At 36.8% G+C, this 11,276-nt stretch overlaps 2 protein-coding genes across 6 annotated transcripts; both read right to left on the bottom strand.

Moving 5' to 3' along the window:
* Nucleotides 1-400: 400 nt before the first annotated feature.
* LOC133678970 (LRR receptor-like serine/threonine-protein kinase GSO1) lies at nt 401-4,307 on the bottom strand. The gene has a single exon (XM_062101507.1). It carries the CDS (start codon nt 3,654-3,656, stop codon nt 729-731), a length of 2,928 nt encoding a protein of 975 aa, XP_061957491.1. The 5' UTR covers nt 3,657-4,307; the 3' UTR covers nt 401-728.
* Nucleotides 4,308-4,891: 584 nt separating this feature from the next.
* Nucleotides 4,892-11,161, bottom strand: LOC133678971 (uncharacterized). 5 transcript variants are annotated; one of them, XR_009836073.1, is made up of 7 exons: nt 10,866-11,161; nt 9,532-9,589; nt 8,575-8,973; nt 7,613-7,956; nt 7,068-7,353; nt 5,756-5,840; nt 4,892-5,380 (listed from the first exon to the last, which is right to left on the bottom strand). XR_009836073.1 is itself a non-coding variant. In XM_062101508.1 (5 exons), the coding sequence occupies exons 1-5, from the start codon at nt 10,947-10,949 to the stop codon at nt 7,138-7,140; spliced, it is 1,101 nt and encodes a 366-aa protein (XP_061957492.1). In that variant the 5' UTR covers nt 10,950-11,161; the 3' UTR covers nt 6,679-7,137. The 5 variants fall into 5 exon arrangements, 1 of the variants encoding a protein (XP_061957492.1); XR_009836072.1 differs by lacking the exon at nt 5,756-5,840; XR_009836070.1 differs by lacking the exons at nt 4,892-5,380; nt 5,756-5,840 and adding an exon at nt 5,936-6,390.
* Between the last annotated feature and the right edge of the window lie 115 nt (nt 11,162-11,276).

Genomic DNA, 11,276 nt, shown 5'->3' with positions numbered 1-11,276 from the left:
TAATCCCTCTACTCTCTATCTTTAGAAAAATAAAGAATCCAAACAATATCTTAAAAAATAAATCATCAACCCCATGTTGGAACAATTATTTGATACAACAATGAGCACTTAAAAGCACATTGAAATAAATTATCTATAAGAAATCTTAATCAACACATAAAAGGATGAAATTAAAATAAAAAAATTCAATAACTAAATAAAACATAAAAGATAAAAGACTAAACTTGAAAGCACCTTTTTGTTAAATAAATAGAAGGGTTTTTTTTTGTTTTTTTTTTTAATTTTCATCTCTTTATTTTATTTTATTTTAAAAAAATAAAATCAACTTTTTTTTGTAAAATCAAGAACCAATTTGATATAGATATTTTTTCTATTTCATAGTGACCATATAAAAAACAAATTAAAATGAACTATCAATTCAAATTCCCAAGAAACACAGTACTCAACATGGTATGACAGAATTACATGAAATATCATAAACCAGAATGCAATCCCACATCAAGAATTCAATGCAAGCACTTGTTGATTCTTGAACAACTGCACATGATATTTGCCTCTAAAACAACAAGCACCTAATTCTATAAATTTTGAAACTATTGAAACTACAGGGTGGAGCATTATAATTTATAACAATGCCACTTTGCAAAGAAAGTAGAAGAAAGAAAGAACTACACAAACTCAAGACTCTGCACATGTTTTGAGAAAGAAAAAAAAATCACTCCATCTCCTCAAACCAATGTATTCCCTGTGATTTCTGTATCCATTTTGAAATGGAATATGCATGTTCTAGGACTTTGCTTATCTTGTGAAGGAACCAATGCCATGGAATTCACTTTCCAGTACTCGCCATTCCTTCTCTTCTCCTTGTCTCCATACTCCGATTTTTCTTCTTCTCTTCTTTGTTCAGTGCCCCCAGCGTCCATGCTCGAAATCGTAACTTGTCTCCAATTACACCAGATTCTTACTATCATATAAAGCATCACCAAGCATATTAGAGTAGAAGTAAAGACAATGGCCACTATAATACCAGCAACAGCAGTGTTTGAAAGCCCCTTTTTTTCTTGACCCGCTGATTCCAAGCATGATATTAATGGTGGGCCGCATAGCTTGTCATTGCCCAGGAAGGAGCTAAGTGGGAATCCTGAAAAGGTGGAAGGAAGTTGGCCCTGGAGATCATTATTTGACAAGTTTAGCATGTGAAGGCTGGTCAGCTTTGTAAGTGAAAAAGGTACTTCTCCTTGGAGGTGATTTAGAGATAGGTTCAATCCCTCTAACTTCATCAGATTTCCAAGAGAAGATGGAATCTCACCAGAGAGAGAATTTTCACTCAGGTCCAAGATCACTTGCAACTCGGTCAGCTTTCCTAGCTCAGGTGGTATAGAACCAGTCAGGAAATTCTCTGAGAGCCTCAGTTCAAAGATTTTCTCGCACTCTTGAATTGTTGAAGGGATCAAGCCTGAAAGATTGTTTCTCTGAAGATTAAGGACATTGAGAGAAGTAAGGTTTCCTATCTCCTGCGGTATGTTGCCTGAGAGTTTGTTGCTATGAAGAGAAAGCTTGAGTAATCCTGAACAGTTGCCAAGCCCAGCAGGTATATTTCCATGGAAGTTATTGAATGAAAAATCTAGTTCTCCAAGTTCTTCTAAGCTCCCTAACCAAGGAGGCATGGTGCCTGCAAGCTGGTTATTGTTAAGTAGGAAGTGTTGGATCTTTTTACAGTTTGAAAGCTGAGGTGGCACTTCTCCTGTGAGGTTGTTGAATGACAAGTCAAAGAAGTTGAGCTTGGTGAGTGAGCCAAACTCACTAGGAATTTCTCCAGAAAGATGATTGTGAGCAAGACGGAGACGGCTTAGATTTCTTGACTGGGTTAGTTCAGAAGGAATGGGACCAGAGAAGCTATTGTTGGTTAGGTCTAATGCAGTAAGGGAATTTGAACCCAAGAGGGGAGAAATGCTGCCGCTAAACCTGTTGTGTGAAAAATTGATGATTTTGAGGTTTTTGAGAAGAGAGAGGGATGCGGGAAGAGGACCTTCAAAGGAGTTGTTGTAAAGAGTTATCTTGTTCAGTTCTGTAAGGAATCTGAATGTTTCTGGCAAGGTTCCTGAGATCTTGTTATCTGCCAACGCCATGATCTGAAGCCTTTTGCAGTAGCCTAAGCTCGGTGGGATTGGACCTGACAAGTCATTCTGTCTCAGTTGAAGCATGTTCAGATTCTTAAGCTTCCCTATTGTTGCAGGAATCGATCCCGTAAAGTGATTTCCAAAGAAATCAATTTTTGTCAAGCTTGTGCAGTTTGTTAACTCTCTTGGTATTCCTCCTGACATCTGGTTGTCATAGAGATAGATGGTACTCAACCTCTGCAACTTGCCAATTTCTGGTGGGAGTCTCCCTGTGATCATGTTGTCAAAAAGAATTAAAGTTTCCAAGTTACTCATGTTTCCGATTTCTGAAGGTAAATTTCCACTGAAGCTGTTATTATTGAGCAGAAGATCTGTGAGGTGCTCTAGTTTCTCGAGGCCAGACGGCAACCCTCCTTCAAAATTGTTATCAGAGAGGTCTAATTGTTGGAGCGAGCCGCAGTTCAGAAGATCCAATTGGAACTTGCCAGAGAGACTATTTCGAGCCAGAAAAAGTTGTTGCAGTTTCGATGAATTGCTGAGGCAGAAGTTGCTTGGGATGCTACCTGTCAAATCATTATTAGACAGAACTAAAGTTCTAAGATTCTTCAATTGGGCATTGAAGAGGCTTATGGCTCCTGAGAAATTATTTACTGACAAGTCAAGTGTCTCAAGCTGAACCAACTGGTTAAGCTGTGAAGGAATCCAGCCACTCAATCTATTTCCAAGTAAACTCATGTACTTCAAGTTGGAGAGCTGGCCTAGCTCAACCGGAATTGAACCTGAAAGGCTGTTATTGGCTAAGTTCAATATTTGCAGCGATCTAAGCATCCCTATTGAAGCAGGGATATCTCCCTCAAGCTTGTTGTTTAATGCTGCGAGATTTTGAAGCTCTTCACAGCCATGAATCTCTTCTGGTATGTGGCCATCGAGACTGTTCTTCTGCAAGTCAAGAGATACCAGATGCTTCAAATTACCAATCCCAGAAGGAATGCTTCCATTAAATTGGCAGTAGGCAAGACCCAACACTCTCAACTGAGTCAAGTTGCCTATACTTGGTGTAATCTCACCTGATAACAAGTTATCTCCTACCCTAAGAACTTGCAAGTTCTTCAAAAGGCCTATCTCTTCAGGAATTTTACCAGAGAGGGAATTTGCATAGAGGAGCAGCATCTGCAAATTTTGAAGCTTTCCAAGCTCAGAAGGAATTGAGCCAGTAAGAGAATTCGAAGATAAGTCGAGTATTTGAAGTGATGTAAGATGCCAGAGCTCGTGTGAAATGAAACCGGATAGTCCGGAGCCTGACAAGTTCATGCCCAGAACATGAGTTTGATCAAGGGAACATGTAAGTCCATTCCAGCTGCACATATGAGCTCTTGGAGACCAGTTATCAAGAACCCCAACGGGATCAACTAGTTCTGATTTGATTCTCAGAAGCCAGTAGGATTCTGCTGAATTATCTTCACCAGGACTAACAGCAAGAACAGCATGAAGTATTGCCAGAAACAGCACCAAATTACACATTTGAGCGCTGCCCATTTCAAGTTGTGTGAAAAGGATGAATCTCAAATGACAGTCTCAGTCACTTGTTTTAAAGAACTCATTTTAGTCAATTGAGGAGCTTGGTTCCATGATGAAAGAAAAGGCAAAATCAAACAAGTGAATCTCAAGTTCAGTAGAATCAGGAAGAGAAAAGACAAGATAGGATAAGGAATTAAAGAGGAATGTGAACGAGAGAGACTCAAATTTGTTAACTGCTACGATGATGGAACTTTTGAAGTTTATATAGTTCAGTGGAAGTAGGGCTGCCTATGATTATTGTTTTGAAAGTTGACAGTAATGAATCAATAGTAATCTAGCCTTAACCACAAATTACTTTCACACACAACCTGCTCTTCGTACCTTTTCAAGGCTTGCTAAAAGGTGGGGTATTTTTTTTCTCCTTTTCCTCTCAAAGCAATTATTATGGTACTCTAAATAGTAGCATGTTTAATAGCTTGTGAGATGGGGAATTGTATCTGGATAAGGTAAAGTGATGGGCATTGTCTAAAGGAAACAAAAGGATCAGGGGAGATACCCACTTGCTCCTAGGAAAAAAAATACCCCACAGATGGGGTCTATCTAGCATGGATTTTTTGCTATAGGAAATATCAATGGACTCTGATATCACATTAAGATGGTTTTGCAGAAAAGAATCCATCAGAAATGTTCCCAAAGATCAAAGTAGAATTTGACTCTCTAATCCATGCCAATTAAACTTTCAACAATTGTCGGCTTAAATTGGCAGAAACGCATTATTGATTGAAGCTAGAGGATGTCCAATGAGCATAGAGGTCCTTAATGATTGAACAAACCAATATGGTCCAGTTGATTTAGCAGCACAATGGACCAGATATATCGTCAGGACAGAAGAAAAGGAAATTGGAAAGCAATCAAGGATAAAGATCAGTGACTCAATCTTGGTTTCCTCTGATGAATGGCTAGAATCATTTGTCTTCGGTGAGTTTACGAGGTTTTCCTAAATGCATCTGTGTAGTATTTTCTTTACCCCCATCATTTTCCTTTGTGTGCGCGCGCATGCGTGTACCTTGGTGAATAGATAGGTGCAATGCATTTTAAAACATCTTGAGAATTTTCTTTGCTAACTACTATTTTGTCCAGAATTCATCCATTGGTAGTCCACGGGCTAAATCTCATCTCCTCCCTCAACCTAAACTACCTAATACCATATTGAAAACAGGAAGAAAACAGAGGAGCAAAACAACCACAACGAATTTTACAGTAGAAACCAACTTACTAATGATATTTAATTCCAGAATAAAGCCAGGACCACACGAAGTTTTCTCAAGAACTGCTTCTTTGGCCCAATTAGGACTTGATTAATCCTAATGAAAGAGAAATTTGCATCTTGAAAGGATTCTTCCAAAAAGAAGCTAAACATGTAAGGACAAGCAAGTTCACTTCATAGTTGATTGGAAATTGTGTTTGCATCGATGGCAGCTTTTTACATCTACCTTTGCTTAGCTTCTCAGGATCTAAGCAGAGACAACCACAATGAATGATATTCCAATAGGCTCTGTCCCATCACCAACCCCAGACAAGGAAACAATGTACATATCAGCATGTACCGTTTGCTACCCAAGTGCTTCGATATTTGCTTTTGCTTTTGCTTTTGCTTTTGCTAAGGAAGAATACTGCCCTAGTGACTATAATTACTCTTTGCTTCCTCACTTCCCAGTTCCCTCCCTCTCCACATGCGATTCCTAGAAACACCAAGTCAAGAACAGTATCACTCTTCCAGTTCTGCATCCTGAAGATATGTTAGTATCTAGTGCAATTAAATTTAGATTTTGACACTCTTTATACCTGCCTCTTTTTTTTATGATAAACCAAAAAGGGTAGTACATGTCACCATTTAATCTCAGATAACCAAGAAGGTCATTAAACAAACAGATCTTTTTCTTTTTTTCTTTTTTGAGAGGGAATTCTTTTTTAGCTTATATCTAATCAGAGTTTATGTAAATTAATCAAAAGGAATGTTATCAATCTACAATTTAAAAGGAATGTGTTTAAATTATCACACCATTGACAGACAAAAGCGCAGTGGAAAAGGAGGATAGAGCCAAAAGAGAAGGTACATTATTTGAAGACCATGATGGAAGTCAAGGAACGGTAGGAATTTCATATTATAGGCAAAAGAAGCTCACGGAACAATTCTTAAAGCTGAAATATGAAAATAGATATTTCAGTCCAAATGAAAACTCATAGATAAAAAGAATGGAAAAGAAAAAAACAAAATTAAATGACACATGGAAGCAGAAGAAATAGCTAGTTTTCAGTGATAATGGCGGATGTCTTTGCCTTTGATAACAGGAAAAAGGAAAAGGAAAAGCATATACCTAATGGAAGATGAAATAAAAGGTTACAACTCTGGTAGCATAGAAACAGGCAAAACCTCTAGTCATGTACTTTGAGGTAAGAGTATTGCTTCTAAATACTAATCATCCAACTGTTCCATACCAGTTAGCATTGTCTAAATTCGTTATGCAGGGACCAAAAGACTTCATTATGATAACTACCAGTAAATGCAGACCTTCACACTGAAAGACAGATAAGATGGCTTTTAATGTGGTATTATCTGCTCCATTCTTCCAAGAGCTTGTTTTGGTAGCCAACTCTTCTTTAAGTCCCTGCAAACTGGGGATCTCTAAAAGTATGTAAAGGTACTCAACAAGAAATATCTGCCCCCTTATGTCCCTCTTGCTTCACCATTCTAAAGCAAAGATGCAAGTGATTGTTAAATGGTTCCAACTTGTTAGACTGAGGTAATAACACAATTGCAAAATTGATAGTGTCAAAGAAACAATATGATAACTCAAATGTAGTAGTAATTAGAGTTTCAAGAGCACAGAAAACACTGGCATGCAAGCTTCCCACGTAATAATATTTAGATGTTGAAACATGTCAACAATATGTAAAGACACCTTTAAGCCTTCATCGTACTTTTTAATAAGCCAACGAGTACAAGAAAATGATTTGTACGCTTCAAAATCTCAATAACTTGTTTCAGTAAAAAGATGAGGAGTGCGGATGCATCCATATCTATAAATTAGCCATGATGCTTTTGAAACACATTCTACAATATGAAAAATCTAGAAGGAAGAAGGATCAGTATACAGGAAAAAGTGGCCAATGACAAAAACCAAGTGCTGTTTAGCATCCTGATCATAAGATTAGAAACTCGAAACAACACTAAATTGCAGAAATAACATCACTGCCACTTTTAGCAACACTGCTCTCCAGTATATGTCTTCATTCAAATAATCCCACCAGTGCCACAATTTTTCACCATGCTTTCAACAATTAAATTCTTTAATATCCATTGAGCTCCAACAGATCACCATACCAGAACCATAGCTCAAAGAAAGAAACCTACATGTATTGGATTACCTGAATCAAGCATTGGCATTCTATTCAGCAAAGCGAGATACAGCCATACCAACTCTTCGATGTTCAAGCATCACTCTGCAGTCCTGGCAGTTGGTGGGAAAAATTTCATGAGGAAGCTTGACAGCGACCAAATGCAGATGACCCCAAGGAATTGAAGGACATTCAAAAGTGTGCCTAAAGAGCTGCTTATTTCCAAATTGTGTGAGGTCATTTCAGCTCCTCTCACTGTGAATGACAGGGCTGTCACCAGTTGTGCGGCTCTATTCAGTTGATGCAATCTATAAACCTGTTAATCACAAAGAATATCTTACATTTACACTTAACTGACTAGTAACAATAAATAACTCAAATAGAATCTCCTATCAAATAGGCCAAATTTAATGAGTTGAACTGTATATTTCAGGAGACTTCTAGACTGTATATCAACTATAAAACCAAGTGTATCAGAGAATAAAACTAAACATTGTTTCTTCCTCTTTTTTCTTTTTTTCTTTTTCCCTCTCCAAAACCTAATCGTACAGAAGATAGGTCACATCTGCCCTTACTTGAAAGATGATTGGAATGACAGGCCAAGAAGGTGACTTCCGGTATCTTGCATACTGCTCAAATGCAAATTGTACTACGATACCAACCAGGTATGGAGCAAGAGTTGCAGAAGCTGCAGGACCAGTCCACGGCCAGACCAAGCCCATTGTAACCATGGGAATTATAAGACTAAGTACCAAGGCAGCTACAGAAGAGATTCGCTGTCCCAAATGGGGAGCCAGGGTTATGTTATTGTTTACAGAAGATAATGGTTCCACTGGCCTCCTTAAATGGTCTATTAGCAGAAGAAAAACAGCAACACCACAGTAGAAAAGAGCTTCCGTGAAGAACAATATGAGGAAATCTGCAGATAGATAACAAAGGAATGTTCAGAGAAGAAGCAAATACATCCAGCAATCAAACCGGGAACACGAAGCAAAAACTTAAAGAGATCATATCCTAGAAGCAAACATCATTTCCTATTTCTCAAAAAGTAACTACTATTCAAGTTACATTAGACTTAGAGATACCATATCCTAGTTGCACACAACTTCAATGCTCTTTGATAGAATCCTCTAACACCATCCTTCACTGATATCCTTTATATCTCATTCTCCCAAGTTGTTAGCATCAACTATCAATTCTCCTTCACAGCTGTCTAAAATAAATGTCAACTGAAATCTCTAATACGGTCCGTGGCTCCTTGCTAAAAATCAAGGATTACAGGACAGCATAAACAGGGTGATACTACCAAGATTCGTATCAATGTAATCTAGCTAATTAAATACAATACCCAAAATAAATAAACCAATCCCTCCTTCCAGACAATCTTAGTGGAATTTTTTCCATTCTTCTATGCAGTTTTCTGTATTTTTCCCTCCCTTTACTTGCTCATTTAATGCTTGTAAAAAATAACAATTGACATTAATTGAAATCATTAATTGAAAAGCAATATCACAACAAAATAAGTAAGCCTGAACACCTGTAAGCAAAGAGTCCTCGAATACTGCAGAGAGTATTTTGCGTAAATAAAGCGACGGGAAAATGAAAGAGGCTACAAGGACAGCAGGACCAATGAACCATAATAGACTGCTTGGATTCCTTTGCACATTAGATATAATGACTTCATCCACCATTTTATATGGGCGATTATAAAATGAAATTAAACCAGGTTTCCCATCAGTTCCTGGGAAATGATTAATTGAACTGCTAGTAGTAGGGAGAGCTTCAGCAGTAGGATGGTCATCTTCTTCTTCTGATGCATCTGGTTTAATCTCACTGTACTGTGACTGATCTTGAGAGGCTGCAAAGATAATATGTTGCCTTCTGGGAAATTTTCCCTTTAATTTTGGTAGATCACCTATGAAGTGGCACGAGTGAACTATGCAAAATACAGAAGAAGACTATTAGAAGGCAAATTTTGTGCAGTAGCAAGGACTGAGAATTTCAGAATTAAGTGCACCAATTATATTATCAAATTTGAGAATCTTATCAATAGAGGATAAATAAATATCTCATATTTTACTCACCTTGTTACATAAAATTGGTATATTGATCCATTTTTCATAAAGCATAATGTTGAAGGAAGTGAATTAGATGCACTTCACGTGTGCTTATTTATTCTTAAATATGAATTTAATCTTATTGGTTTGTTGAACATTTTTTCCTTAAGATAAAGGATAAATTGCTCGCTTGTCTTGATGACTGGAGTATGGACATACTTTGGGACTATAATAAAAAAGCATGTGAAGACCAATATTACAGAAAGAAGGGCATGACAAGAAAAACCAACTTTGTCACGCACTGTCTACTGTATGGAGGCTCTAATATCACTACAGTTAGTAGCATCATGGACTAAATCAGATTTATGGGAGTCAAATAGCATCTTAGAATAAAACTTTAGAAATTTGGCAATCATTCAAGTAGTCTGGGAACTTACCATCAGCATTTCTAAGTTTATAATGTAGTCCATTATATGGTCTTTCTGACAAGCTCAGCTGAACAATGAAACAAGAGTGAAGTGTTAGAAAACTACCATGGAGCTTGTCATCTAGAAATAGATCTTTAGGAATCCTTGGCTAAGTTTAGCATAAAGTAGCAAGAAGTCAAACGATGCATCAGGCTCATTAAGAAGAATTCACTGCTTTAAATAGAAACTCTGCCAGAAAAAAATATCATAAAATTTGAAATTACTCAAGAGTTTGACTCTAATCAAGTAGCAACAATCTAAACAAGAAAAACAGTTAAATTGCTAACAAATTCACATGGTATCGAATTAAAAAAAAAAAAAAGAGTTTATGAGATAAAAAGAAGAAGCATGCGGGCATTAGTTAAGGTGGCTGAGTTGGTTTAATTAGTTGGTCTCTTCCAAATCTGGTAGAAACTTTACAAATAAAATCCTGATAAACATGACCGAGTATTACAGGTAAGAATATATTAGTTGTTGTCAATTTCAAAATTGCATGCATAGAAGAGGAGAAGTTGAGAATGCCGCCTGAAAAAGAAAGGGAAAGCCAGGAGGGGATCAAAGGGAACTGCCCTGGTTGGAGCATGTGACAGCTGACTCATTTTGAATGTATATATTTGGGGAACATCTTAAAGGAATGAAGGAGAAAAACCATGAAATATGAAGCTATCTATTGATGAGTCAGTCAGCCAACATAACTTGTATCATCACATACATAAATCAAAAGAAAAGCATTGCTCTTATGGGCCATAGACTATTGTGCATAATGCACCTTCATCTTTCCAGAGAAACAACAATGCTAACAGAATAAGTGAAGAGGATTTCCACATTTGATTCTCATTTTACCAGCGTACAATGAAATATTAATCCCTCACCAGAAGTTAAACATCACTTTCTAATTCCATGTTTAACTGCAGAAGAGGATTTAATTATTCACCCCTTCTCTCAAATTCCATTATCATAGTAAAAAAAAAAAAGGGAGATTTCTTCATCAGTATTGGTGAAATTTACCATGCCATAAATCTAATTCCTAAAATCTGATCCCAATATAAATCACCCAAAAAAAGAACTTGCAATTCTAAGAAACATTAAAACAAAATGCGGTCACCAATTGCAAAAATCACAAGCATCTCATTTGAAGCATAACTATCCAAAAGGCCATACTCAAGAAACCAATTTAGACCAAATTACTCCTTTCTATCATCATGTCACTGAGAATCAATTAAAAAAAACTCTTACTGCACACAAAGCAATAACAAGAACCAGCAATAATATTAAGAGAGACTAAAACAAAGCAAAAAATATACCTGGGAGCTTCTCCTTAGTTTAAAAGGAGAAGAAAGTGGAGTGGCAATGCAAGAAAATGAAGAAGAAGCAACTTTGACAGCCATCTGAATAAGTAAATGTAACAGCAAAACCCAGTTCAGCAGAGAGTAAAGTAATGCATGTTGTATGATTTTAAAGCAAACCCATCTGAATTTGAGGGATTTAAAGGATACCCATATGAGATATTATTAAGGAAATGGGATTTTATTAAGGAGGGGAGATAAATTTGAAGAAGTCAGAGATATTAAGGTGTTAGAGTTTTTGTTTTTTTTTTTGGTGTATAATTGTATATATAAAGCGGGTGGACTTATGGTCAAATTCTATTTCTGAGGACATTTTCTTTCGATTCAATTTCCCATTTTTTATTTTCCCCTGGTATTATGTACATTTCC

Source organism: Populus nigra, chromosome 18 (assembly GCF_951802175.1).
Source record: "Populus nigra chromosome 18, ddPopNigr1.1, whole genome shotgun sequence".
Taxonomy (NCBI): domain Eukaryota; kingdom Viridiplantae; phylum Streptophyta; class Magnoliopsida; order Malpighiales; family Salicaceae; genus Populus; species Populus nigra.
The sequence above is the reverse complement of the archived record's forward strand: the minus strand, read 5'-3'. Positions and strand labels throughout refer to the sequence as shown.

Coding starts and splice junctions, on each gene's coding strand:
- LOC133678970 (XM_062101507.1), bottom strand. CDS start 3,656: ATGGGCAGCGCTCAAATGTGTAATTTGGTGCTGTTTCTGGCAATACTT.
- LOC133678971 (XM_062101508.1), bottom strand. CDS start 10,949: ATGGCTGTCAAAGTTGCTTCTTCTTCATTTTCTTGCATTGCCACTCCA. Junction 9,590..10,865: donor AACTAAGGAGAAGCTCCCAG/GTATATTTTTTG, acceptor TTCATTGTTCAG/CTGAGCTTGTCAGAAAGACC. Junction 7,354..7,612: donor TCATTCCAATCATCTTTCAA/GTAAGGGCAGAT, acceptor TGTGATTAACAG/GTTTATAGATTGCATCAACT.